The 24,053-nt window shown below is 54.1% G+C and overlaps 1 protein-coding gene and 1 non-coding gene across 2 annotated transcripts in view; one reads left to right on the forward strand and one right to left on the reverse strand.

Annotated features, from left to right (window-relative positions):
- Window positions 1-534: 534 nt before the first annotated feature.
- Window positions 535-636, reverse strand: LOC130033256 (U6 spliceosomal RNA). The gene has a single exon (XR_008793956.1). It is a non-coding gene; the product is annotated as a U6 spliceosomal RNA (small nuclear RNA).
- A 20,269-nt stretch (window positions 637-20,905) lies between these two features.
- ADAMTS17 (ADAM metallopeptidase with thrombospondin type 1 motif 17) overlaps window positions 20,906-24,053 on the forward strand; it is an 85,817-nt gene continuing 82,669 nt past the window's right edge. Inside the window, exons 1-2 of the mRNA XM_056124716.1 lie at window positions 20,906-20,938; window positions 20,999-21,313. Of these exons, the coding sequence (XP_055980691.1) occupies window positions 20,906-20,938; window positions 20,999-21,313 (348 nt within the window). The remainder of the gene's footprint in view (window positions 20,939-20,998; window positions 21,314-24,053) is intronic.

Raw genomic sequence — 24,053 nt, forward strand, 5'->3', positions numbered from 1 at the left:
ACCGAGAGTATCTCGCCCTCACGGTAAAGCCTGGCAAGCTCCCCGTGGTGTATTTGATATGCCAAACACAGTAACAATGGTCACAATGGAGATGTTACTGGGCCTGCTCGAGCAAATCGATGAACAACAGAAGGACAGTGACAGTGAGTGACAGTGACAGTCACGCGGCTGCAGTAGTGGCCGCGTGATTTTGAAATTCCAAAATTTTAACAAATCTGGAGTGATTTCTGCCAAAACCTGCTGGGTTCCGAGATTTGTTCTTGAGTCTCTTGGATTATGGCCATTAAGCAGCTTGACCGGGAGCAAGAAAGGTTGTTTGTGGGCAGTGACTCGAGGTCTTGTTGGGACCAGGAGGAAAGGGCCGGCTCCACTCCCATCCAATGAGACCCTGCATGTCTCATCACTGTGGGCCCAAACCTGACTGTTCAGTGGCCTCTGGCGGATGGCGGCCACTAAGCCACTGAGGGGGAACAGGTGGAGGGACCCTTTCCCCGCTGGGGTGGCCCAGCAACAGTAACCTACTGCATGGTCCGGAAAAATATGGAATGCTTCACGAATTTGCGTGTCATCCTTGCACAGGGGGGCATGCTAATCTTCTCTGAATTCTTTCAAATTACTTCTTTTGGACCATGGCCACAGCCAGTGGTGCTCAGGGTTTATCCCCGCCTCTATGCTCAGGGATCACTCCTGGCGGGTCTCTGAGAACCGTCTCCGGTGTGAGGGATCAAACCCTGTTCATCTGTCTGCAAAGCAAGCACCCTCCACGCTGGACTATTGCTCTGGCCCCCAGCTGTTTAATCTTTTGGAAGAATTTTCATATTGCTTTCGGTGGAGGCTAAACCAGGCAATATTCCCTGTCATCTTCTCTTTTGCTCTTTGGGTCACAGCCAGCAATGCTCAGGGGTTCACCCTGGTTCTCTACTCAAGAATCACTTCTGGTGGCGCTCAGGGAACCATATGGGATGCAGGGGAATGAATCTGGGTTAGCAGCGTGGAAGACAAATACCCTCCCCGCTGCCCTATCCCCTTCCTTTTCCCCCTCCCCTCCCTTCCTTCCCTTCCCCTCCTCTCTCATGTGAACCTCGCTCCTATTTGGATTTGCATTTCCCTGACAGGAAGTTGATTTTGAGTCTGCTTCCAGTATCTGGACGCTTCTTTGTGGAAGAGTCTGGTCAGCTCTGCTCCCACCTTTTTGACAGCTCTTTCTTGTTGAAGATTGTGAGTGCTTGAGAAATGCGGTTATGAGCCCTCGGTCGGATGCGTCATTCTGTAAGCTGCTGCTTTTCCCTATCCAGTAGATTTTTGCTTTGTTTTAACACTGTTTTCTTTTGAAGCGCACAAAGTCCTTCCTGGGATGGAATCCCACTGCTATTTTGCGTCTGTTTGCCCAGGCAGTGGAGTCACCACAGGCACCACCGAGTTAGCAGCATGCAGTCAAGGGCCCTCCCGTTGTTCGTCGATTTGCTCGAGCGGGCCCAGTAACGTCTCCATTGGAGACTTTGTTGTTACTGTGTCTGGCATATCGAATACGTCACGGGGAGCTTGCCAGGCTCTGCCGGGCGGGCGAGATACTCTCGGTAGCTTGCCGGGCTCTCCGAGAGGGGCGGAGGAATCGAACCCAGGTCAACCACTTGGAAGGCAAACGTCCTACCCACTGTGCTATTGCTCCAGCCCCTTTCACATGTACTTCACTTTAGGTAAGGTAAAGGCCCTCCCGTTGATCATCGATTTGCTCGAGTGGGCCCAGTAACGTCTCCATTGGAGACTTTGTTGTTACTGTGTCTGGCATATCGAATACGTCACGGGGAGCTTGCCAGGCTCTGCCGGGCGGGCGAGATACTCTCGGTAGCTTGCCGGGCTCTCCGAGAGGGGCGGAGGAATCGAACCCAGGTCAACCACTTGGAAGGCAAACGTCCTACCCACTGTGCTATTGCTCCAGCCCCTTTCACATGTACTTCACTTTAGGTAAGGTAAAGGCCCTCCCGTTGATCATCGATTTGCTCGAGTGGGCCCAGTAACGTCTCCATTGGAGACTTTGTTGTTACTGTGTCTGGCATATCGAATACTCTTGGTAGCTTGCCGGGCTCTCCGAGAGGGGCGGAGGAGTCGAACTCGGGTCGGCCATGTTGGCTGCGTGCAAGGCAAACGCCCTACCGACAACCAAAGATGGGGTCACTCTGGTTCTGTCTGGGGTGCACCTTCTCACTTTTTCCTCATCAGGCGTGGGGAACTTTGTGTCTTAGCACTCAGCAATGACCCATAGGAGCTGCTCGGCCAGGTTTCAGAACATTGGCTGTTTTGGCTGTTTGAACTGTTTCTAGTTCCTAGCTTTTTTTAAAAATTTTTTTTATTTTTATTTTTTTTATTATTTTAGCATTGCAAGGAACAGCATGGGAAGAAGTAATTTAATCCAGGCTGCCTGGCCTAAAGTCCACACTCTGAGACTGTGTTTCCTTGGCTCCTTTGGGAAACGACACAGAACCTTCTGGTGTCATTGTAAGGACAGAGTTGACCCACACAGTGAATTTTTTTCTTCCTCTGTTTGCGTAGAAAGCACTCAGTGATTGTTAGTGCTTTTTTATTCATAGCTACCACAGGCCATGCCATTCTGCTATTGGGATTTCTAGGTCAAAAGACCCAGAGTTTCTGTTTCTTGTCTTTTCTGTTTACTGTTATCTCTGTTGTATGATGTTGCATGGATTTCATTTGGACGCATACAAATTGCTTTCCCCAAAAAAAGTTGTAGAAAATTTAAGTTCTGACAGTGTTTACAAGCAGCCATTTCTCCGAAATAAAATCATCTGCCATTGATTTTGTCCCCTCCAGTCTTGAGAGTTTTTTTTTTTTAACAGTATTGTTTAGATTTGCAGCTCTTTAATTAAGGTGAAGGAGATGGAGCATTTGTGTTTCTTTCATTTGCTTACTTATTTTTTCGACATTTGTTCCTTATGAGCGCCCCATAAATTAAGGGGATTGGCTGCTTTTCCAACATATGTAACATAAAAAAAAATCCCCAGATTGCCTTTGGTCTCAGGACTTTATAGGTAGGATTTTGGGCAGCCCATACATTAAAAAATTCATTTTTTTCCCCTGGCAGTAAAATATATCAATCATTTCCTTAACAGTCTCTGGAATTTGCACCCTGCTTGGAAAGTCTTCCCAGCACATAATTATACATAAAACTGCTCAAGCTTAACTTGCATGGATTCATTAATTCTTTGCTCCATCTGGCTTTTATTTGGGTGGAAGAGGCGAAGCAGGGAGGGGCTCTTGATTTTTTTTTTTTCACTGGTTTCTTACTTGTCCTTCCTGGCCAAACACAGTTTCCTCCTCTGGGGCCTGATAGACAAGCTTGCAGTCGCGTAGTCCTGGGTGTTTGTGCATTGACTCTCTGCATCTCCTTTGTGACTCCCCAGAAGAACTCACCTTGCAGTGTGTTGTCTTGAGGAAAACACGCCCGATGTGTCAGTCATCCTGTGGCTTTGGGCTGGGTTTGAGTATAGCTGGCTGGGCCCCCATCTTTCCTCTTGTTGCCCTGATACTCCTTGGGTCACCTCCATTTTAACTTTATCCTATTTCCAGCATTCATTTCCATGTAAATGAGAAATGAGTTGTAGTGTCACAGTTGTTGGGGTCTCCCATAACCTTGATGCTGTCACTGAGATTGTTTTCAATAGACAGTGAGCTCCGGGGGCTGACAGGTGACCATATCGGGCCCTGCTAGGCATGAACAAGGTGTGTATCTGTGATCTCCTCAAGCCCCACCTCCCAGTGGAATTGGGAGATTTTCTAAATAAGATTAAAATACGTTTTTGTTTTGGAGGATTTATTTATTTATTTTTGTTTTTTATTTTGTTTGGGGGTCACCCCGGAGTTGCTCAGGGCTTACTTTTGGCTCTGTGCTTGTAAAAGCCCTTCTGGCATCCTTGGAGGGCTCTATGGAATGTGGGGGACCAAACCTGGGTTGGCCGCGTGTCAAGCCAGCACTGTTCCACTGTGCTATCTCTCCAGCTCCTTACGATTATAAGTTTCTTTTGTTGTTTTCTTCGGGTGTCTATAGTCAAACCACGGATCACACATATGAGACATTCTCTGACAGATCACTGAGCTACACCCCCAGCTCCGTTTTGTTTTGTGGGTTTTTTTTCTCTCCATTTTTGCCTCCTAAGCAGTGCCCAGGAGACATGGGGGCCCTCTTTAGGGATTCATGATCCTTGTTTCTCTGTTGACAGAGAGGTGGTTGGAGGTGAGGGCCTGAGGGTGCAGGCCTGGGAGTGCCCTGGGGAGGCTGGGGGACCCAGCCTTGCAGCAGCCAAGGGTGTGTTAGGACCATGGGACCCTGGAGTAAACCAGGGCCAGCTTCATGCAAGGCCAGGAACTTCACCCTGTACCATCTCTCCAGGCCCTGAATTTCTTTTTAAAATCTAGGTATTGATGACAGTTTCTTGTTTCCTTTAGCTATAGAATGTTTTCATTCCCCCCACTTCATTACTGAAGTTTTTTTTCTTTGAACTAGAACAAAAAATAAGGATGAATAGTTGTAACTGAGTCACTATAGATTAGTTATTAGTTTGTTTTTTATTTTTTATTGAATCACCATGAGATAGTTACAAGCTTTCATGTTTGAGTTACAATCACACAATGATCAAACACCCATCCCTCCACCAGTGCACATTCCCCACCACCAACATCCCCGGTGTACTCACAATTTTCCACTCTCCCACTGCCTCCAAGGCAGACAATATTCCCTATACTCTCTCTCTACTTTGGGGCATTATGGTCTGCAATACAAATACTGAGAGGTTATCATGTGTGGTCCATTATCTACTTTCAGCACACATCTCCCATCCCGACCGATTCCTCCAACCATCATTTTCTTAGTGATCCCTTTTCTATTCCAGCTGCCTTCTCCCCTCTGCTCATGAGGCAGGCTTCCAACTATGGAGCAATCTTCCTGGCCCTTGTATCTACTGTCCCTGGTTGTCAGTCTCATGTTATGTTATTTTATACTCCACAAATGAGTACAGTCCTTCTATGTCTGTCCCTCTCTTTCTGACTCATTTCACTTAGCATGATACTCTCCATGTCTATCCACTTATAAGCAAATTTCATGACTTCATCTCTCCTAACAGCTGCATAGTATTTGGCACCCCAAAATGCTGTTACTTCTGTCCAGTGCTTCATGGTTCAACCAGGAGTCCAGTGTGATTTTTCCCCTAATGGAAAGTCTCATTTGTCTCTTGCTAGTATTTATGGGGTCTTATGAGTCAGAGGGGAGGTTGTTTGTCTTTCACATAGTCCACCTGGGTTGATCCCCAACACCCTATGAGATCCCCTAAGCCCACCAGGAGTGATCCCTGAGCATAGAGCCAGAAGTCATCCCTGAGCACCACAGGTGTTTCCCCCCAAAAGGGGGGGGTCCCTCTGTTTTCAGTTTATAAAAGTTTGATTGCAGCATGAGGACTTTAATTTCTTTGGATTTCTGGGTTGAGTTTGCTCAACTCATCAAATCTGCTGGTTTATGCTTTTGTCAGATCTGGGCACTTTTCAGTTGTTATTTTCCTGTTTTTTCAACCCTTCTCTGCCGGGATCCACTCACACCAGTTTTGCCTCTCTCTCCAATCTCTGTACCCAAATCTCTCCTTTTACCCCATTACCTCTTTGGGCTGTGGCCTGGGGAACTGCCCTGGCCTCTCTCTCCCCACTATTTTCCACATTCTGTTGTTGTCCATCCATCAATTTAAAAAAATGTGGCTGTTGTGTTTGGGGGGCTCAGATCTTCTCTTTTCATTTCCTTCTGGTACTTGCGGAGAAGTCCTGATGCTTTAAGGCATTCTCCTTCTCCCTGTGTCTCTAGGGCTGCCATTTGCGGGAGTCGGGGCAGTAAGAGCCTACACCAGGGTTGTGGGGGAGGGGCAGAGAAATACCTGAGTGTTTGATTCTTGGTTTCTGGGCCACACTAGTGGTGCTCAGGGCTTGCTCCTGCTTCAGTGCTTGGGGGCTCATTTGGGGTCGGACATTGGACCTGGGTCTCCCACATGCCCTACAGATCTGGGTCTTCATCCCATGACGTTGGCACAAAATCAGTGCACATAGATTGGTATATGAGCAGAGAAATGCAGATGCACACTATGGCCTCCCAGGGTCACGGTGTAGCTTGGCCATCATAGTTCAACTGTGCTAGGCACTTCCCTGGGGTGCAGGGTGCACAGAGACGCCCCCTTTGTGTGTTTCTGCCACCCCACAGGCTTCCTCTCAGTTCTCGTAGAAAAGAACTTCAGGAGCAGACCGTGCAGCGTTTCTACCGAGGGAGTGAGGGAGAACGAGACAGTAAAGGAAGGAGCAGCTCTCCCCAAGCTGGGCTGCGGGTCCTTGGCCCTGACTCTGGGGGAGTCTGTCCTTAGCTCCCAGTCTTGATGCAATTGTGGGGTGTCATCCGGCATCCGCATCCCAGGGCACAGATATGTCCCTGTCCCGAGACTCCAGGGCTGACTTGGCCCCACTGTGTGATCTGGGCCCCGGCACGGGGCTGGAGAGAGAAGCAAGTCAGGAGCAGCTGCAGTGGGGAATCACGGTCCCGCAGAGCCTAGGGACAAAGGGGGCCCCTGAAGTAGCTCCCAGGCATCACCACCAGTGTCTGCCACCACGTTTGGGGCTTTCCCCTCCCCTCTCTGCCCAAGAACCCCCAAACCTGGCCCTCGGCCTTGGGGGGTGGGTGGGAGGGGAGTGTGACATGGGGATGAAACCCGCTACTGACAGTGATGTCTGGACTGGAGGGGCCCAGCACTCACCCCCACCTGTGACCTCCTGCTGGTGTGCAGCACCTGAGGTCTGGACTCAGAGCCACCCTGGGCCTCCTCTCTGCAGGGTGCCGGGGAGCGGGAGGGGAGAGGAGGAAAAGGAACAGGCAGGATTGCACCCTAGCCTGCCTGCCCGTGAGGCTCTGAGGACCCTCAGGATGTGTGTGCGCCCACTACCCTCTGCTGGGGCAGAGGGAAATGGGGTCAGGTCCAAGGAAGGAGACAGTGGCTGGGCCCCCTTCTGCTCTTGGTAACCACATGCCAGGGCTTGGGGCTGGAGAGGGATTTGATAACTTCGGCCTCAGTGAGCAGCTGCCGGCCAGTGTCCAGGGCGACCTCAGCATCACTGTGGTGCCACCACGTCATGTCTGTGCCTTCCCTGTCCCCCCAAGATTTGTGGGATGGAGTCCATGGGTCAGACTCCCAACACCAGTGCAGGGGGACACCCTCTGCTCCAGTCTGGGCCTTGCTCTGCTCACACCCGAGTATTTGAGTTCATCTCACAGCAGGAATAGCAGGGAGCTGTGGGGAACAGCCATGATCTGCTGCCAGCAACATGACAACCACAGTCGGGGAGGGACCGTAGTGTTGAGCCTGCAGGGGAACCAATGGGAAGTATGGCGGCCAGTGAAAGCACACAGACTCTGAAGGGTCAGTCCCCCACCCGGAAGCTATTGTCACAGACACTGAGGGAACAGAGTCATCTGCCCGGAGCCATTGACACAGTCTGACTCGAACAGCCCTGAGGTCTCTTTGTCAGCTGGTCTTAGTGTTGTTGAGTGTCGCTTGGTTTTTCTCCTGATTCAGGCTCCAACTCCCGATTAGCTGAAATATCATTCTCCAGGCTAACAAATGTCCCCTGAAATCCTGCCCGCCTCTACCTGCACCCACACTCTCAAGTGGAGGGAGGGACAATAGGTAGGTGGGAAATGTTTAACTCTTAAAGAAATTGGGGCTGGAGCTACAACAGGTGGGGTACTTATTTTGCATGCAGGTGACCCAAGTTCCATCCCCTGCATCCCAAGAACTGCCAGAGAGTAATTCCTAAGTGCAGAGCCAAGAGTAAGCTCTGAGCACTGCCGGGTGTGGCTCCAAATCCAATAACAATGGTGTTGATAATAAATTTTAAGTAAAGAAATGGCCAAAGGTTTCAGGTCCCAGGCAGTGATGAGTCGCCTGAACTTCCTCCCGTAGACACAGAATCTGGAGCTGACCTCAGAGCCACGCTTGCCGAGAACGCAGGGATTAGTGGGAGGACTCCACACACAAGGAGCAAAGGAACCTGCACACACAGAATCTGCACACGGAAACTACACATGGAATCTGAACATGGAAACCCACACATAGAAACCTGCACATGAAAACCCGTACGGGGCTGGAGCAATAGCACAATAGGTAAGGCATTTGCCTTGCACACGGCTGAGCTGGGTTCGATTTCCAACATCCCATATGGTCCCCCAAGTACCGCCAAGAGTAATTCCTGAGTGCAGAGCCAGGAGTAACCCCTGAGCATCGCTGGGTGTGACCCAAAAAAGAAAAAAAAACTGTACATGGAACCCACACACGGAACCCACACAGGAAACCCATACATGGAACTCACACAGGAAACCCACACAAGGAAGCCCGCACATGGAAACCCACACATGGAGCCCTACATGGAACCCGCACATAGAACCTGCACAGGAAACTCCCACATGGAACCTGCACATGGAACCTGCACATGGAACCTGCACATGGAGCCCACACATGAAAACCCACACATGGAATCTGCCCTGGAAACCCACATACAGAAACCTGCACATGGAACCCACATATGGAACCCGCACAGGAAACTCCCACATGGAACCTGCACATGGAGCCCGCACATGAAAACCCACATATAGAACCCATACAAGGAGCCCACACATGGAAACCCGCACATGGAACCCCCACAGGAAAACCACACACAAACCCGCACATGGAAACCCGCACATAGAACTCATGCATGGAACCCGCACATGGGACCCGCACAGGAAACCCCCACATGGAATCTGCACATGGAGCCCGCCCCACACACAGAAACCCACACATGGAAACCCACATATGAAACCCGCACACAGGCCCCTCACAGGAAACCCATGCATGAAACCTGCACATGGAACCCGCACACGGAAACCCACACACAGAAACCCTCATACAGAAACCTGCACACGGAACTTGCACATGGAAACCCACACATGAACTCCTCAAAGGAGACCCACACACAGACCCCACACAGGAAATACACATGCACAGGCTGAGGCCCACTTGTCGGCCCCTCCAAACAGTGAACACAGAATTCAGTTGCCAGCCCTTCACCAAGAAGCAAAGACCCCAATCCCCCCTGGGACCATGGCCTGAGGACAGTTCTCTCTCCCCCGCCCCACACATGTCTCTGGAGAGACGGCTGGGCTGCGGCCAGGAGAAACACAGCCCTGGCACACACGGGTTCTTGCCAGTTTGTTAGAACCCCTGGGGCTCCCGCCAGGCTCCCTGCCCAGGAGCACACAGAGGCCCAGTCTCAGCGGGAGGCAACCCCAGTCTTGGCACTGCTCAGGGGGTCACGTCAGTCAGTGAGTCTTGATGCTCACTGCCACCTCCCTGCTTGGGGGCCGTGACGGGCTGGCATGGCCTCTAGATGCAGAGCCACAAAGAACAGAAGGAGGGAGGGAAAAGGTCGCGGCATGGTCAGATGTGGCTTCGAGAGCCAAAGGACTCGCTCACAGGCCCTTGCAGACCCCCAAAACCCTCATCACCCACCGACAGAGGCACCTCTCCCCAGGGCCTCTGAGCAAGGCCCAGCCACACCGGCGTCCCCCACTGCCTCCAGCACTGTCCCAGGGGTCTGGTTTCTCCCCTGCTCAGGGACTTCCCTTGATTTCTGCTGTTCTGACAGTGACTGTCCTGGTGAGGCCAGGACCTGGTTACTGTGGCGTGGGTTTGGACATTCTCCCGCTAATAGGTGCTACCCAATCTCTTTGTTATCAACCTTGGACAACCTTCTCACCCACGAGGCGCATTCAAGAGTCCTGAGGGTAGTGGTGGAGGGGCAGTGACTTGGCATCAAAACTGACAGTGCTGACCATGTGGTGACCACATGACCCCGAGCCCAGTGGGTTAAATGCCAGCAAAGTGGCCGGTCCAGTTCTCCTGGGGGAGGACTTCTTTTGTTTGTTTGGGGGCCACACCCAGCGGTGCTCAGGCTTCCCCCTGTGCTCTGGCAGGGGGGTGGGGGACCCTGGACTTGACAAGCACCCTCCCCATTGTTCTGTTCATGCTGCCGGGGAAGGCTCCTTGGGTGGTTCAGTTCCTTAACTCATGTGTGTCTCTTGTTAGTGTGGCCAGTGGGAACGGCTGTGACTTGAAACACTTCCATCTTTTCAGTAGTTAAGTGAGAAATGAGTTTTTGAACCGTGGCACAGTGACTCCTGATCACACTCGCCTCCTCCCCTCCCCCTCATTCACTGTTCCTGGGGGGTCCCTTCCTCTCATTTGGAGACGATTCCTCTACCAGCTGTTTTCTCCATGGAGATCCTGCTGAGGACGGGCTCATGGCTCCACAGGGTCCCCCAGCTCCACCCTGACTGCCTCCAGTCTCATGGAAATGATGGAAAGTTCTTCATTACTTGTTCCCTTCGTGAACCCCCACCAAGCCTCAATGCACGCCAATCTCTCTTAGCTCACCAGCCCCCTGCTGATCTATCGCTTCTCTGCTTCGGTTTTTAAATCTGGAGAGAGCGCACAGCCTGCAAGTTCTCACGCGAGGCCGACCAGGGTTCCAAGCCCTCCTATGCCGAGCCCCGCCAGGAGTGACGGCTGAGTGCAGAGCCAGGTGTGGCCCCACCAGGACAGTTTCTCCGAGTGTTCCTCCACCTCCTCCTCTAGAATCTGTTACTCAGCTTTGCAGCAACAGGAGGATCGTGGCCTTGACAATTGCTTCGGCAGTTGCTGTGATTTATTCAGGCATTTCACGTTTGGGGGGTGGGGTGGTCATGGTCAGGGGTTCTGGGGCCACTCCCCGTGATTCTTGGCCCAGCTGTGCTGGCCCTGACACCAGGTTTCACCCCGAGTGCTATGGGGGTCCCTGTGCAGGGATTGCCCTTCCCCGAGAGTCTGGGGCTTCCATCCCCTCGGGTCAAGATTCCTGTGTCCTGAGCATGAGCTGTGATCGCGTCTTCTAGGGTACTTTACTGTCACTGTCATCACTGTCATCGGCGTTTCCACCTACTGGGGGACAAGCCCTGTGGCCACAACCCTCACCCCCCCATCCATGCTCATCCCACCCAGGTTCCATCGAGCCCCATGTGGTGCCTGGAGCACTGCCTGGTGCGCCCCCAGACTCCCTAATCACCACTGGGTGTGGCCCTGTGATCGGGGTGATCCGGGCTCTGCAGGATCCTGTCGCCCAGAGGGAAGGCGACACACGGACATGGATGGGGAGAAACCAGGCTGGGCAGATTCTGGGACAGGACCGACGCTGGGCGCCCCCTGCTGGCAGGGGCGCAACACCGCATCGGCTACACAGTTGGTCTGAAAGGTCTTGGTTCTCTAGCTGACCCCCCTCACCCTGCAGGCACCAAGGGTGGTGGCGCTTCACCCCTCCCATCTTCGGTGAACACACTGGACACCAGTCCAGGAAAGCCCTGAGAGGAGTGAAAGGGGGTCCTTGGGGGGTCATAGAGACGGCTCAGGGGGCTGGAGCACATAGGGTGGGGGACACAGGCTGGAGGACACGGGGTGGGGACATATGGGGTGGGACACACATGCACTTGCACACGCACGTACATACATGTGCACACATGCGCATGCACGCACATGAACCTGTGAAGTTCCATCTTGCTCCAGGCTGCATCTCCCGTGTCTCTGGGAGCACTGGACAGTGGAGTGCTCTGTGCTACTTTAACCACTCCTGTTCTCCACACAGGACCGCGGGGCTGAGGTGCCAGAAGCCCCCCACAAGCGGAAAGCTCCAGAGAGACTTGCTGAGTTCCTTGTGAACTGCTCAGAGAAGCCCCTGGAGGGCCAGAGAGGGCTGAAAGGGCGAGAGCACAGGCTTCCTTCAGGTGCCTGAGGGCCGATCCCTGGTGCTTCAGGGCCACTGAGCACTGCCGGAATGACTCAAGAGTCTTTGTGATTTTAGAGAACACCGAGAAGTTTACACAAATGCAAACAGGGGTGCTGGGTCTCCATGAAAAAATACATTTGGGGGACCGGAGCAATAGTACAGCAGGGAGGACATTTGCCTTGCACATGGCCAACCCAGCTTCGATTCCTGGCATCCCATAGGGTCCCCTGAGCACCACCAGGAGTAATTCCTGAGCATTGCTGGGTGTGACCCAAAATACAAAAATAAATAATGAAAGTCCTTTTTTTAAAAAATCATTAAAAAAAAAAAGAAAATACACTTGGTGCAGGCAGTCCCCCCAACACTGCCGAGCACCCCAGAGTGGAGGCCAGAGGACAAGACCAGGGACGGTCGTGGCCTGGGGTCAGACTGGGTGCGGGGCTGAGCCACGAATGGGCCTGTGCTGCCCGGGGGTTCCTGAGTGCGAGGAGCAGGGTGACCATGTAGGGAAGAGTTGGGAGTGATCTCGGACCCAGGGCCCTCATGAGGAGGTCAGATGGTCGGGCAGGATCAGAGGCCACAGTGCTTTGTCTCAGTGTTCGATGCTCAGTGCTTGATGTTCAGAGCTCAGTGTCATTGGAGGACCCTGGAGGTCGCAGAGGGTTGGGTCTGACACCCAGATACAGGCAAACGTGACTGTCCAGCAGGAGGGGGCAGGCGGCAGTCATGTTGTGTCATGTGGTGCCTGTTACTCAGGCCCAGTCATGATCACACACTGGACAGAGGACGCGTGTATTTGTCCACCTTTGGGGCTGCCTCACCCTGTCCTGTGAGTGGGTGTCAGGCTAGACAAAACCAAGGCCCAGGCAGAAACCTTCTCAGAGGCTCCTCCCCAGCTGGGGGTACAGTGTTCGGGGCTACTCCCAGCCCAGTGCTTGGGGGTTCCATGCTGGTACTGGGGATTGAGGCTGGGCCCTGTCCTGCCCTTCAGCCCCAGGGGCCTCTCTCCTGTCCTAATAGGAAGGATTCCTTCTGTAAAGGCACATTTTAATTGTGGGGAAAGGTCCCTGATAAACAGGTCATTTTACCCATCTGAAGCCTGCAGTTCTGGGGCGTCAGACACGTGACAGGTACGCCTAGTCCATTCGCAGCAGGCATTAGCCACGTCAAGCACCGGCCACCTCGCCCTCCTGCAAGGGCTTTCCTTTCTCAGTAACCCCAAGTTCCTCACCCCCCACCAGCCCCTAGGAACCACTTTTTACTTCTGTCTCGGTGGATTTTATTGGTTTGGGGGCCACACTTAGCACTTCTCGGGGGCTCTCACTGGCTCAGTGCATCAGGGTCACTCTCAAGGGTTGGACGTGGGGTCCGCCACTTGCAGGACCAGTGCCTCCCCCTGTGCTGTCTGTCCAGGCCCATCACCGTGATTTGGATCACACTGAAAAATGCAAGTGTAGAAGTGGTTTGGCCATGCTCGGCTGTTTGGACTGGCCATATTTCACAGTAAAACACAGGGTTTCCCTTTGAATTGCTGTATTAGCTGGTATCACTTGTATCATTTTTCATCCTGTTGATCATCGATTTGCTTGAGCAGGCACTAGTAAGGTCTCCATTCATCTCTGTCGCATGCTAGTGTAGCCCAGTGGCATCTGCTCACTCCAGGAACACGAAGAGCCTCAAACCATTTGCTCAGGGTTTTGACGAAGAAGTCTGACCATCTCATAGGTGGGCGGCCACACGTTCTCTTGACGTCTCATGGAATCCAGTCGGTAACAGCTCTTGTCCAGCAGTCGTCTCTAAATCGCATTACATGTCCAGCCAATCTGATTTTCGACGCCTTGGCAAATAAGACAGCATCCCTGATTCTTTATCTTCGATGGAGGTCAGAACTCCGAATTCCTTCTCTCACTTGAGTGAAACGTGATATTCCAAGCATAGCTCTTTCAATTCCTCTTTGGGAGACCCGAATAGCATTCTCGTCCTGTTTTTGTAGGGTCAAGGTCTCTGAGGTGTGTGTTAGTGCAGGAAGAAACGGTGGAGTCAAAAAGGTTTGCCTGGAGCTGGAGGTTCTTCGTCCTCTTAACCACTTCTTCAATGCTCTTGAAGGCGTTCCACGCTGCTCTCTTCCTCCTGCGCAGTTCAGGTGCCAGGTTGTTTGTCACATTGAGTTCTCAACGTAGATACACATAACTGCTGTATTCGAAGATGTTCGTTCCATTGAGGGCAAATGGACTTTCAGGAACTAGTCCGTTTCTCATGAACATTGTCTTTGTGAGATTCAGCTACAGTCCAACCTTTCCACACACATTCTTCAGGTGTTCGGGTCTGAACTTGTCTGGACTGGGTGCTATAAGCTTCTTTATTTTTTATGTAGGAGTACTGCTATTTATTCAACCACTGATTAGCTGATTGAATTGGGCATAAATTCCACCTTACTTTTTTTTCATAATTTTATTTATTTTTCTTCTTATATTTATTTATTGAACCACTGTGGGAAAAGTTACTGAGTTTCAGGTTTAAGTTTCGGTCATACAATGATCAAACACCTCTCCCTTCACCAGTACTCATTTTTCACCACCAAGAACCCTAATATAACCCCCTCCCACCCCTCACAATGCCTATGAAGCAGATGATTTCCACTTAACTCTTCTCTACATTGATTACATTTATTATTTCGACAAAAGATGCACCATTATTATTTAGAATTCCTCCCCGCCAACAATCAGAATTGTTGAAAAGGCATTGTGAAATACTTTGTTTTCTATAGCTGGTTATGAGAATCATATAATCTCACGTGGGCACAATAGCGGCCTCGAGATTTTGAATTTCTGCAAAGAGCCAGATAATTACAAGATTGGTTTCTGTGTGTCTGGTGTTATGGCTGTGCCGGAAAGCCACTTGTGGGGGGCAACTCGTGACCTTGGTAGGGCGTGAAGGACGAGCTGGTACCGCCCCCCTTCCCATGAAACTGCAGTTGCCCTGTCACCGCTGCTCACACCTGGCTTTCCTATAAGCTCTGAGGCAGCGGCCACCTTGCTGCTGGGGGGTTGGGGGGAGGAAGGGAGCAACACCCTTTCCCTCCCAGGGAGGCATGGCGCCGTAGTTTAACACATGGTCCATTCACTTTTCTGCTGCAAGCTGCTGGGCTCTGGATTAAGTCCTTTTGCCTCTGGAGCCATGGCTGTGCTGGAGAGCCACTCATGGGGGGCAACTCATGACCTCAGTAGGGCATGAAGGATGAGCCGGTACCGCCCCCATTCCCATGAGACTGCAGTTACCCCGTCACTGCTGGCTCATACCTGGCTTTCCAATAAGCTCTGAGGCCGCAGCCACCTTGTATGTGGTCCAGATGCATTTCTGCCAAAAGCCTTTGGGTTCTGAGATTCATTTCTGAGTCTCTGGGATCATGGCCATTAAGCATTTTGATCAGGAACCAGAGGAGCCATGCATTTGATTATATAGCTGAGCCGGAGGTGGTTTGTGGGTGTGTCTCCCACATACCTAACTTTTGTCCATTTACTTTCTTGGTAAACTTTGCCCCCAAGTTTTTGGGGTCTGGTAAGAGGCACAGCAGCAATTTTGGGGTATCTGGAAGTCTGAAGGCTCCATCAGGCTGCTGATGCACTCGCCTCACAGGTACAGATTGACCTGCTGACGGCACTATATCCCCGCTGTAAGCTTCTTTACCAATGAAATGGAATGTTGGATTTTGGAACGGAGAACACTTGGGAATGACATATCCATCTTGCGGAATTTGGTATGTGAGCAGGTGGAAGTGACTACCGAAGAGATCCGAGTAGAAGTCATGGATAATCTTTTCCATTGCCCTTCTGGAAGATATGATACATCCATCAGGATGTTGGAGGGGAGTCATCTTGGTCTTATAGTTGGGGAAGGACAGGTGGGCATTGCTTTTTCCAGCTTCTGTCATATCAGCCAACACTGCTGCTCTTCTCTCTTTGAGGTCTTTCTTTATCACTTCTCTGCATAGCTTTGCGAGCTCGGACATTACCTTGTGATTGCCTGAGGCTCATGCCAAACCACGTTGGCGAAAGAGTTCGAGAGTTTCCAAAGACAGATGTCTTTTTGTGACTTTCTCTCAGTGTTCCTGGCATAATCACAGAGGTGCTGAACCAGCTGGTAGTGGTTAGCTGGTAGTCCCATTTAAAATTTTTTTGAGAGATCTTTATCTTTTTAATTTATTTTTATCATGGTTACATTGGCTTACAAGAGTTAAGACTCTAAGTTTCAGGATTCTGACGCCCATTGTTAGAGTGTCAGTACCAACCACACACACACGCACGCGCACACACACACACACACACACACACACACACACTGCCCATGGGACTGTCTTCCCCATCTGCCTCTCCCTGCTTGGAAACCTCAGTTCTGGGTCAGTCTCAAGCATTTGTTTCACTGATCATTGTCTGTTCCCTTGCTTTCTCTATGAGTGAGTGAGACCATCCAGTCTTTCTCCTTCTGACTTATTTGGCTTCATATGATGTCTTCCATATCCCTGTGTCTGGGACACGCACAGACTCGCTTTACTCCGTCCTTGCAGCTGACTCTATCCCCGTGTCTACAGAACACAATTTCTGGTCTGCCACTGGGCTCTTGGGGGCTATCACAGTGGCACAGCCAGTGTAGGTGTGCGTGAATGTTTCTGAATCTGTGCTCCATTGTTCTTGGGGAACATCTAGGGCTGGCATTTCTGGGCCATCCAGAAGTTGTGTTTTGATTCTTCAAGATATGTCCACAGTATTCTTCACAGAGACCATAGTGCCCGTCCACAGCCCCGACCACAGAGAACACAGGAAGGAACCTTTTCTTCTCCCCAATCCCAGTGCCCACAGTCCCCCTTCCCGCCTCCTCACAATCACTTGTCTCTTGCCTTTTGGGTAAAAGCCAGCTGGTAGGAGGTGACACTGTCTTAGTGGGCAAGTGACTTCCGGCTTTGGTGACCATCTTACTAGGCTGTTGGTCCTTTATCCATCTCCTTTACAAAAAAAAAGGTCTATTTTCAGTCTGTGCCCATGTTTCTTTCTGGAGGGGTGGGAGTTGGGGGATGCATACTCAGCACACTCTGTGCTCAGGGATCATTCCTGGCAGGGCTGGAGATCAAACCCAGCTTGGCCATGAACAAGGCAAGTGCACTCTCCTATTGTTCCCGCCCCTGTGTCTCCTTGTAAATGGATTTCCTTCTCTTGCATGGGTTGTGTGAGTTCTCTCTCTCTCTCTCTCTCTCTCTCTCTCTCTCTCTTTCTCACACACACACACACAGAGTATTACTGTGTCAGCACTTGGGCTGACATATCCTCTCTCCTGTTCCGTAGTCTGGCTCTCCCCTTGGTGGATGGTTTCTGTGGCCCCGTAGAAGCTTTGTCATGGAGTGTCATTTCCATAGATGTCTTTCCCCAGTACTGGTGGGACCTCTGGTCAATCTGGAGAGTCTTGAGGGCACAGCTGGAGCAGGCCACAGCTTTAGACATGGAACTGACTGGTTCTATCCTTCACCACAATCTCAGAATGGATTCTCCACCGCAAATTCCCTCTGCGGGAAATAGTCACAGGGTCATCAGGTGGGGGCCTGCCGACATCTACCTTTGCGTGTTAGAGTGAGTGAAGGCCTCAGCAGGTCCTAACCCTCAACTAATTTTTTAATTTACTATTTTTTTTTTGTGGCTGGAGTGATAGCACAGTGGTAGGGCGTTTGCCTTCCGCGCAACCAGCCCAGCCGAGCCGGGTTTGATTCCTCTGCCCCTCTCAGAGAGCCTGGCAAGCTACCGAGAATATTCAATATGCCAAATACAGTAACAAGAAGTCTCACAATGGAGACATTACTGGGCTCGCTCGAGCAAATCGATGAACAACGGGAGGACAGTGTTTGTGTTTATTTTTTTTTAAATGTAGGCATACTGTTGTTTATTCAGCCACTAATTAAGCTGACTCAGCTCCTGGGAGAGAACAAGACAGAGTCTCCTACCCTATGCCTGACTGTCTCCACCAGGGCCCAACAGCTGAAGACCATCGAGGCCCAGCCAAGGCCATGCTGGGAGCACTCTCCACACACTTGGATGAGCCTCACGCATAAAAGAACTGACAGAGGAACCCAGGTGTGTGGGACCCGGGGCTGAGATCTCCAAGCCTGCACAGTTTGGGACTGGACCTGCCAGAGTTACTGGCAGTTACACCCACCAACTGCTGTGTAACTCCAACAACGGCCAGGATCCAGAGATCATCACACTCAGCTCCTGGGAGAGAACAAGACAGAGTCTCCTACCCTATGCCTGACTGTCTCCACCAGGGCCCAACAGCTGAAGACCATCGAGGCCCAGCCAAGGCCATGCTGGGAGCACTCTCCACACACTTGGATGAGCCTCACGCATAAAAGAACTGACAGAGGAACCCAGGTGTGTGGGACCCGGGGCTGAGATCTCCAAGCCTGCACAGTTTGGGACTGGACCTGCCAGAGTTACTGGCAGTTACACCCACCAACTGCCGTGTAACTCCAACAACGGCCAGGATCCAGAGATCATCACACTCAGCTCCTGGAAGTGACATCTTATCATCTCATTCCTAATTTGGTCAAACTGGCAGGCTACCAAATGTAACATGCCCACACGGCAGAGTCTGGCAAACTCCCCGTGGTATACCCAATATGCCAAATACCAGTAACAATGATGGGTCTCATTCTCCTAACCCTGAAAAAGCCTTGAATATGGCACTTTAAAAAAAAAAATCTCAGGGCTAGGACGAAGAAGACGTTACTGGCACCTGCTCGAGGCAATCGACGAACAACAGGGTGGTCGTGATCGTGATCGTGAATTAAGCTGACTAAAGCTGGCATGAACTCCAGATAATTTTTTTAAATTCTGTATTGAATATCCATGAGATAAATCATTGCAAAACTGTTTATGACTGGGTTTCTATCATACAATGATCCAACACCCATCCCTCCACCAGAGTACATTTCCCACCACCAAAGTTCCCATTTCCCTCTCACCATCCCCCAATATCCCTCCACTCCCGCCTGCCTCTAGGGCAGGCACTTTTCTTCTTTCTCTCTCCTTTTGATAACTGTGCTTTGCAATATAGGTACTTAGAGGTCATCGTGTTTGAACCCTGAACTAATTTAGAATGAGAGCACTGGCCTCAGGGAGCCAGCATTAGAATGAGGGAGGCCAGGCCTCAAGGAGCCCTCGGCTCTGCAGGTTCTTCTGGTGTCCTCGCGGACCTTCACTCCTGGTCTCCTGACACAGCGGTTGAGCTCTGCTGTGGTCAGCCAGCATCAGTACTGACCCATGGTCCTTTGTGCAGCCTTTGGCCACTGGTCTCGCACCCTCTTCTCATTGCCCTGCCCAGAGATTCTTGCCCTGCCGTCCTCCCCAGGCCCACCGACCATTTCTGCTGACAGGCATTCTGGCTTTCGCAATGTTTTGGACTCTTGACTGTCTGTTTTCTGACCCCTCAGCCCCCACCGGCATGCCCAGGGCTTCTCCCAGCCTGTGCTCACAGCACTTGGGCTGGACGGGTGGAAGCAGGTTCCTGTTTGAGTTCTCTTGATGCCCTGTTGTTCTTTCCAAGGTGCCCTCTAGAACATTCTGATACAGGTGCCAGGATCTGGAGTGGGGGAGGGGAGTAGCTGGGGACTTTGGGGCCAGGGGCACGGGCGCCTTCAGCCTGACTGAGTTTGCCCCGTTGTCCCCATTTCCTCCAGGAGCTGGGCGTTCTCTCCCAGCCGCGCTGCTGCCAGGTGCAGGGTGCAGAGCTGCCTGTCTGTGTGTCTGACTGTCCACCTGTCTTCTCTCTTGCAGAATGCATGGGAGGCTCTGCCTCTCAGTGGACCCCCGCCCCGCACCTCCCCCACTGACTCTGGAGATGGAAGTGGGGGGGTCTTGGGAGGTGGGAGCTAGGCTTGTGGCTTTCACTAGCCCTAGGGGTGGCTCTTGGACCGAGAGCTCAGCACCAGCAAAGCTTACCCTGGGTCTCAAGCTGCCGGAAACTTCTAGGGCGGAGGTTGCTGCTGTGGACCCCATCCCTGCGAGTGGCCAGCCCTGCGGAGTGGCCAGCCCTGGGCGGAGGAGGGATCTGCCAGCCCCAGCGTGAGGCAAAGAGCAGACATTCACTTGGCAGGCACCGGCACCGGGGCCCATGCAGAACTGCATTTCCCAGGAGCGGCTAAGACACTCCCCGCTAGCTGGCCCTCTGCAGGGTAACTGTGTGCCCAGCGCGGGACGGTGCCGGTGGCGTGATTCTGCGCCTGGCGCTGGGCACTGCCGACCCCCCTCTCCGAGAGGAAATAAACTGGCGGGCCGGAAGGGAAGGGAGAGGCCCAGTGCTGATTACCCTCGGCCGATTCCGTTTTCTTTTCGACAAGACGCTCCTCGAAGGACAACGGCCTTCCCGTCCAGGCTCTGCCCCTGCCCCGTCTCCTGACCACCAGCTGACCCACTCCCCTTCCCCTGGCGAGGACCACAAGGCTGCATCCCCGAGGCTTTCTGCGTCCCGGCTGCCAGTGGACAGCGGCCTGCAGGGACCTTCACCTGCCTGGGCTTTAGAGGTCGGGACCCTGGTTCCGGGCAGTTGGCTGGGCAGTAGACGCTGGCCTGCACGCTCGGGGAGGGTGGCCAGCGCGAGGACAGACGGTGAAGCGCAGCCCTGGTGCCGGCCAGGGCCCCCCAGGAGGCGGTCGGGGTCGCCGCCGGCCTCCGCGCGCCCCCTGCCGTCCGCTCCGGGCACTGCCCAGAAACCACGTGTAAGAAAGTGCTTACAACCTAACTACGCACTCGGGGCCGGGCCCGCCGCAGCCAATCAGGAGCGCGGAGGCGGGGCGGGGGGCGGCGGGGAGCCAATGGGCGGCCGCCCTCCGGGAAGGGCGGGGCCCGGGCCGCTCCAGGTTGGGTTTGTCCGCAGCGCTAATTGCTTTTCCGAAGCCCCGCGAGCCGCACTCGGGCTGGCGCCGCCGCCTCGCGCGCTCCTGCTCCCCGCGGCGGCCGGCCGGGCTGCCCTGCGCGGGACCATGCGCGGCGGCGCCCTGCTGCTGCTGCTGCTGGCCTGGGGCCCCGCGCCGGGCCCCGCGCCGGCCCCGCGCGCCCGCTCCCCCGCCGCCGAGCGCGACGCGGCGGCCGACGTGGAGGTGGTGCTGCCGCGGAGGCTGCGCGCCCGGCGCCCCCGCGCGCCCCCGGCCGGGCCCCGCGTGCGCCCCGGCGAGCGCGCGCTGCTCCTGCACCTGCCGGCCTTCGGGCGCGACCTGTACCTGCAGCTGCGCCGCGACCTGCGCTTCCTGTCCCGCGGCTTCCAGGTGGAGGAGGCGGGCGCGGGGGGCCGCCGCGGACTCCCGGCCGCGCTCTGCTTCTACTCGGGCCGCGTGCTCGGCCACCCCGGCTCGCTGGTCTCGCTCAGCGCCTGCGGCGCCGCCGGCGGCCTGGTACTGCCCCGGGCCGGAGGCGGGGTGGGGGAGGGAGGGTGGGGAAGGGAGGGGGCGGGAGCTGCCAGTCCCACCTCCCCGGGGGGTGCATCGCGAGCTGCGCTGCCCGAGTGCAGTCAGAATGGGCGCCCGGGCTGGGGCTCCCGAAGGTGCTGGTCAGAGCCGCCTGGAGCGGCCGGGCAGGTGCCCCCGGGCCGGGGGACTTTTGCTGGGACACTCCGTGGTCTTGCTCAGGTTCCAGGGCTCAGCTTTGCAGATGTCCTTTCCAGCTGCTGCGTGCTGGCCTGGCCGGCCAGGGGCACCCTCGGATGCCTAATGAGCCGTGTCCGGCCCCCAGCCCCCAGCCCCCAGCACCCAGCACCCAGCACCCGCGGCTGGCCCCTGGCCCCTCTGAGCATGAAAGCCAGTAGTTTCTCTGCCTTGTCTTGCCTGGCCTCAGCCGATACTGTGTCTGTGTCTGTTCTTGTCAGATTGAAGAAACTGCCCCCCACCCATCCCCGCCCTTCTGGAATCTGGTTCTGCCTTCTAGAACCCTTTAGCCCTTAGCCTGTAAGCTGGTCACCCTGAGAGCCAGAGGAGCTGGAAGTGCAGAGACCAAGTGTTCCCAGCACCCCCCACCCCCCACCCCAGGGGGAGTTTCTTAGGCTGGGCCCCACCTGTCTGCCTTCCTTCTTACCCTACGAATGCGGTGAAGGAGTGTCCTGGCCCAGCTGGGAGAGATTGGCTTGGGGTGGGGGCTGCAGAGAACAAGTCCACCTCAGGGCCTAGGAGCTGCCCGAGCAGCGCGGACAGATCCCGGATCCTGAGGATCTGGAAGGCGCTCATCATTCTTCCTGTTTTTGCCAGAGTGTTTAAAGTCCAGGTCACATCACTGTACTGTATGGGAACATCTGAATCCCATTTGCTGCGGTTTCGTGAGTTTGGGGAGAGGTCAGAGTTTATACTTGTTGGTGTAAGGTTTCCAGAGAGGTGCTGTCTGCGGGAGATTGATCTGAGCCCCGAGGAGCGCTGACAGCTGTGACCCTGGGTCTGTCCCGCCTGGCACCATGTGAGGGCGCTGTGCTTTAGATAAAGGAGCCCGGCCAAGAGGCGGCGTCAGCTAGTGCCAGCCGCCGCTGTGGTCCGCCAAGCCGCCAGATGTGGGGCTCCTGCTTGAGCCGACACTCCTCTTGTTTCGGCTGCTCCATCCTGTTCATGGGAGCTGGGCCCTGGACGCTCTCCCACTGGGCCCTGGACGCTCTCCCGCAGCTGGATGGGCCTATAGTGGACTCTGGGCACCCAGGGGGGCATGTGCAGCACCAAGGAAAGAGGGGGTGGAGGCTTTCTATGTGGGCTTGGCTGTGCCTGGTGTGGACGGGGCACGCGGGTTCCCCTAGACTGCAGAAAAAAGGAGCACGCAGGGGTTTGTGCAGGCCACTGATATGTGTGTGCAGGCCCAGTGACATATGAGCGTGTGCAGGCCCAGTAACACGTGTGTCCACAGGCCCAGTGACACCTGTGTGTGGAGGCCCAGTGACACGTGTGTGCAGATTCAGTGACACATGTGTGCGTGCGGGCCCAGTGGCACGTGTGCGTGTGCAGGCCCAGTGACACATGTGTGGATTCCCAGTGACTAGTGTGTGTGCAGGCCCAGTGACACCTGTGTGTGCAGGCTCAGTGACACGTGTGCGTGTGCAGACTCAGTGAGGTGTGTGTGTGCAGTCCCAGTGACACGTGTGTGCAGGCCCAGTGGCGCATGTGCGTGTGCAGACCCAGTGACACGTATGTGTGTGCAGGCCCAATGACATGTGTGTGCAGACTCAGTGACACGTGTGCGTGTGCAGACTCAGTGACACGTGTGCATGTGCAGGCCCAGTAACGTGTGTGGAGGCCCAGTGACACGTGCGTGTGCAGGCCCAGTGACACGTGTGTGTACAGGTTCACAGGTGGTATGTGTGCATGCCCGGGGAGCGGTCGGGTTTGGGGTCGGGCACGTGTGCCCTCAGTTTCCTGCAGAGAAACCAGGCCTTCTCTGTGGAGGACCCGAGAATGACTGCTGAGGTGACGCCAGCGGCAGGGACGGGGCGTGAGGGGCACGCTGCTCTTGCTCTGCCTGGGGAGCAGTGAGTCTTTGCGGCATCCACAGCACCTGCAGCCCCAAAGCGGCCTCTCTCCTGCTGGGTGGGACCGGGCGCCCTCTGTCTGTCTGGGAGTGCTCAGTATCTAGGGAGCTGCCTGAAGGCTGGAAGCATCACCCTTCCACACAAAGCTCCTGACCTCCCTCAGCATGGCTTTGGGGATGGCCCCCCCCAGAGTCCATCCCTTGTAGTTTGTGGGTCACCACACCCCATTTCATGGCCCTCCCTTACCAGGGACCCTTCAGAGACCACCAGGGACTAATCATTTTCTGTTCACACTGCTCTGTTCGATTAGCATTTCTGCAACCCTGCTGACACCATGAGGCCTGAGAGACCCAGTCACTATTCCCCAGTGGGAGTCGGGGGGACAGGGAGCTTCACTGCCCCCAGCAGTGATCCACTGGGGACTCAGCCTGGGAGCCCAGGGCTGCCCTGAGGGGCCCAAGGTGCAGAGCTGGCACCGACGGGCAGAGAGAGCTGGACCTGCCAGGGCGATGTGAGCCCCCAGCTGGGACTGTGGCTGGGGTACCTGCAGGGAAGGGGGGGCTGTTTGTCCCCCACACAGAGAGAGAAGAGGGCTTCTCTGTGGCAGCCGGGGAGGACCGAGCCCTGGGTGGTGGGGC

The sequence above is a fragment of the Sorex fumeus genome, unplaced genomic scaffold, assembly GCF_029834395.1.
Source record: "Sorex fumeus unplaced genomic scaffold, SorFum_2.1 ptg000051l, whole genome shotgun sequence".
In the NCBI taxonomy this organism is placed as follows: Eukaryota; Metazoa; Chordata; class Mammalia; order Eulipotyphla; family Soricidae; genus Sorex; species Sorex fumeus.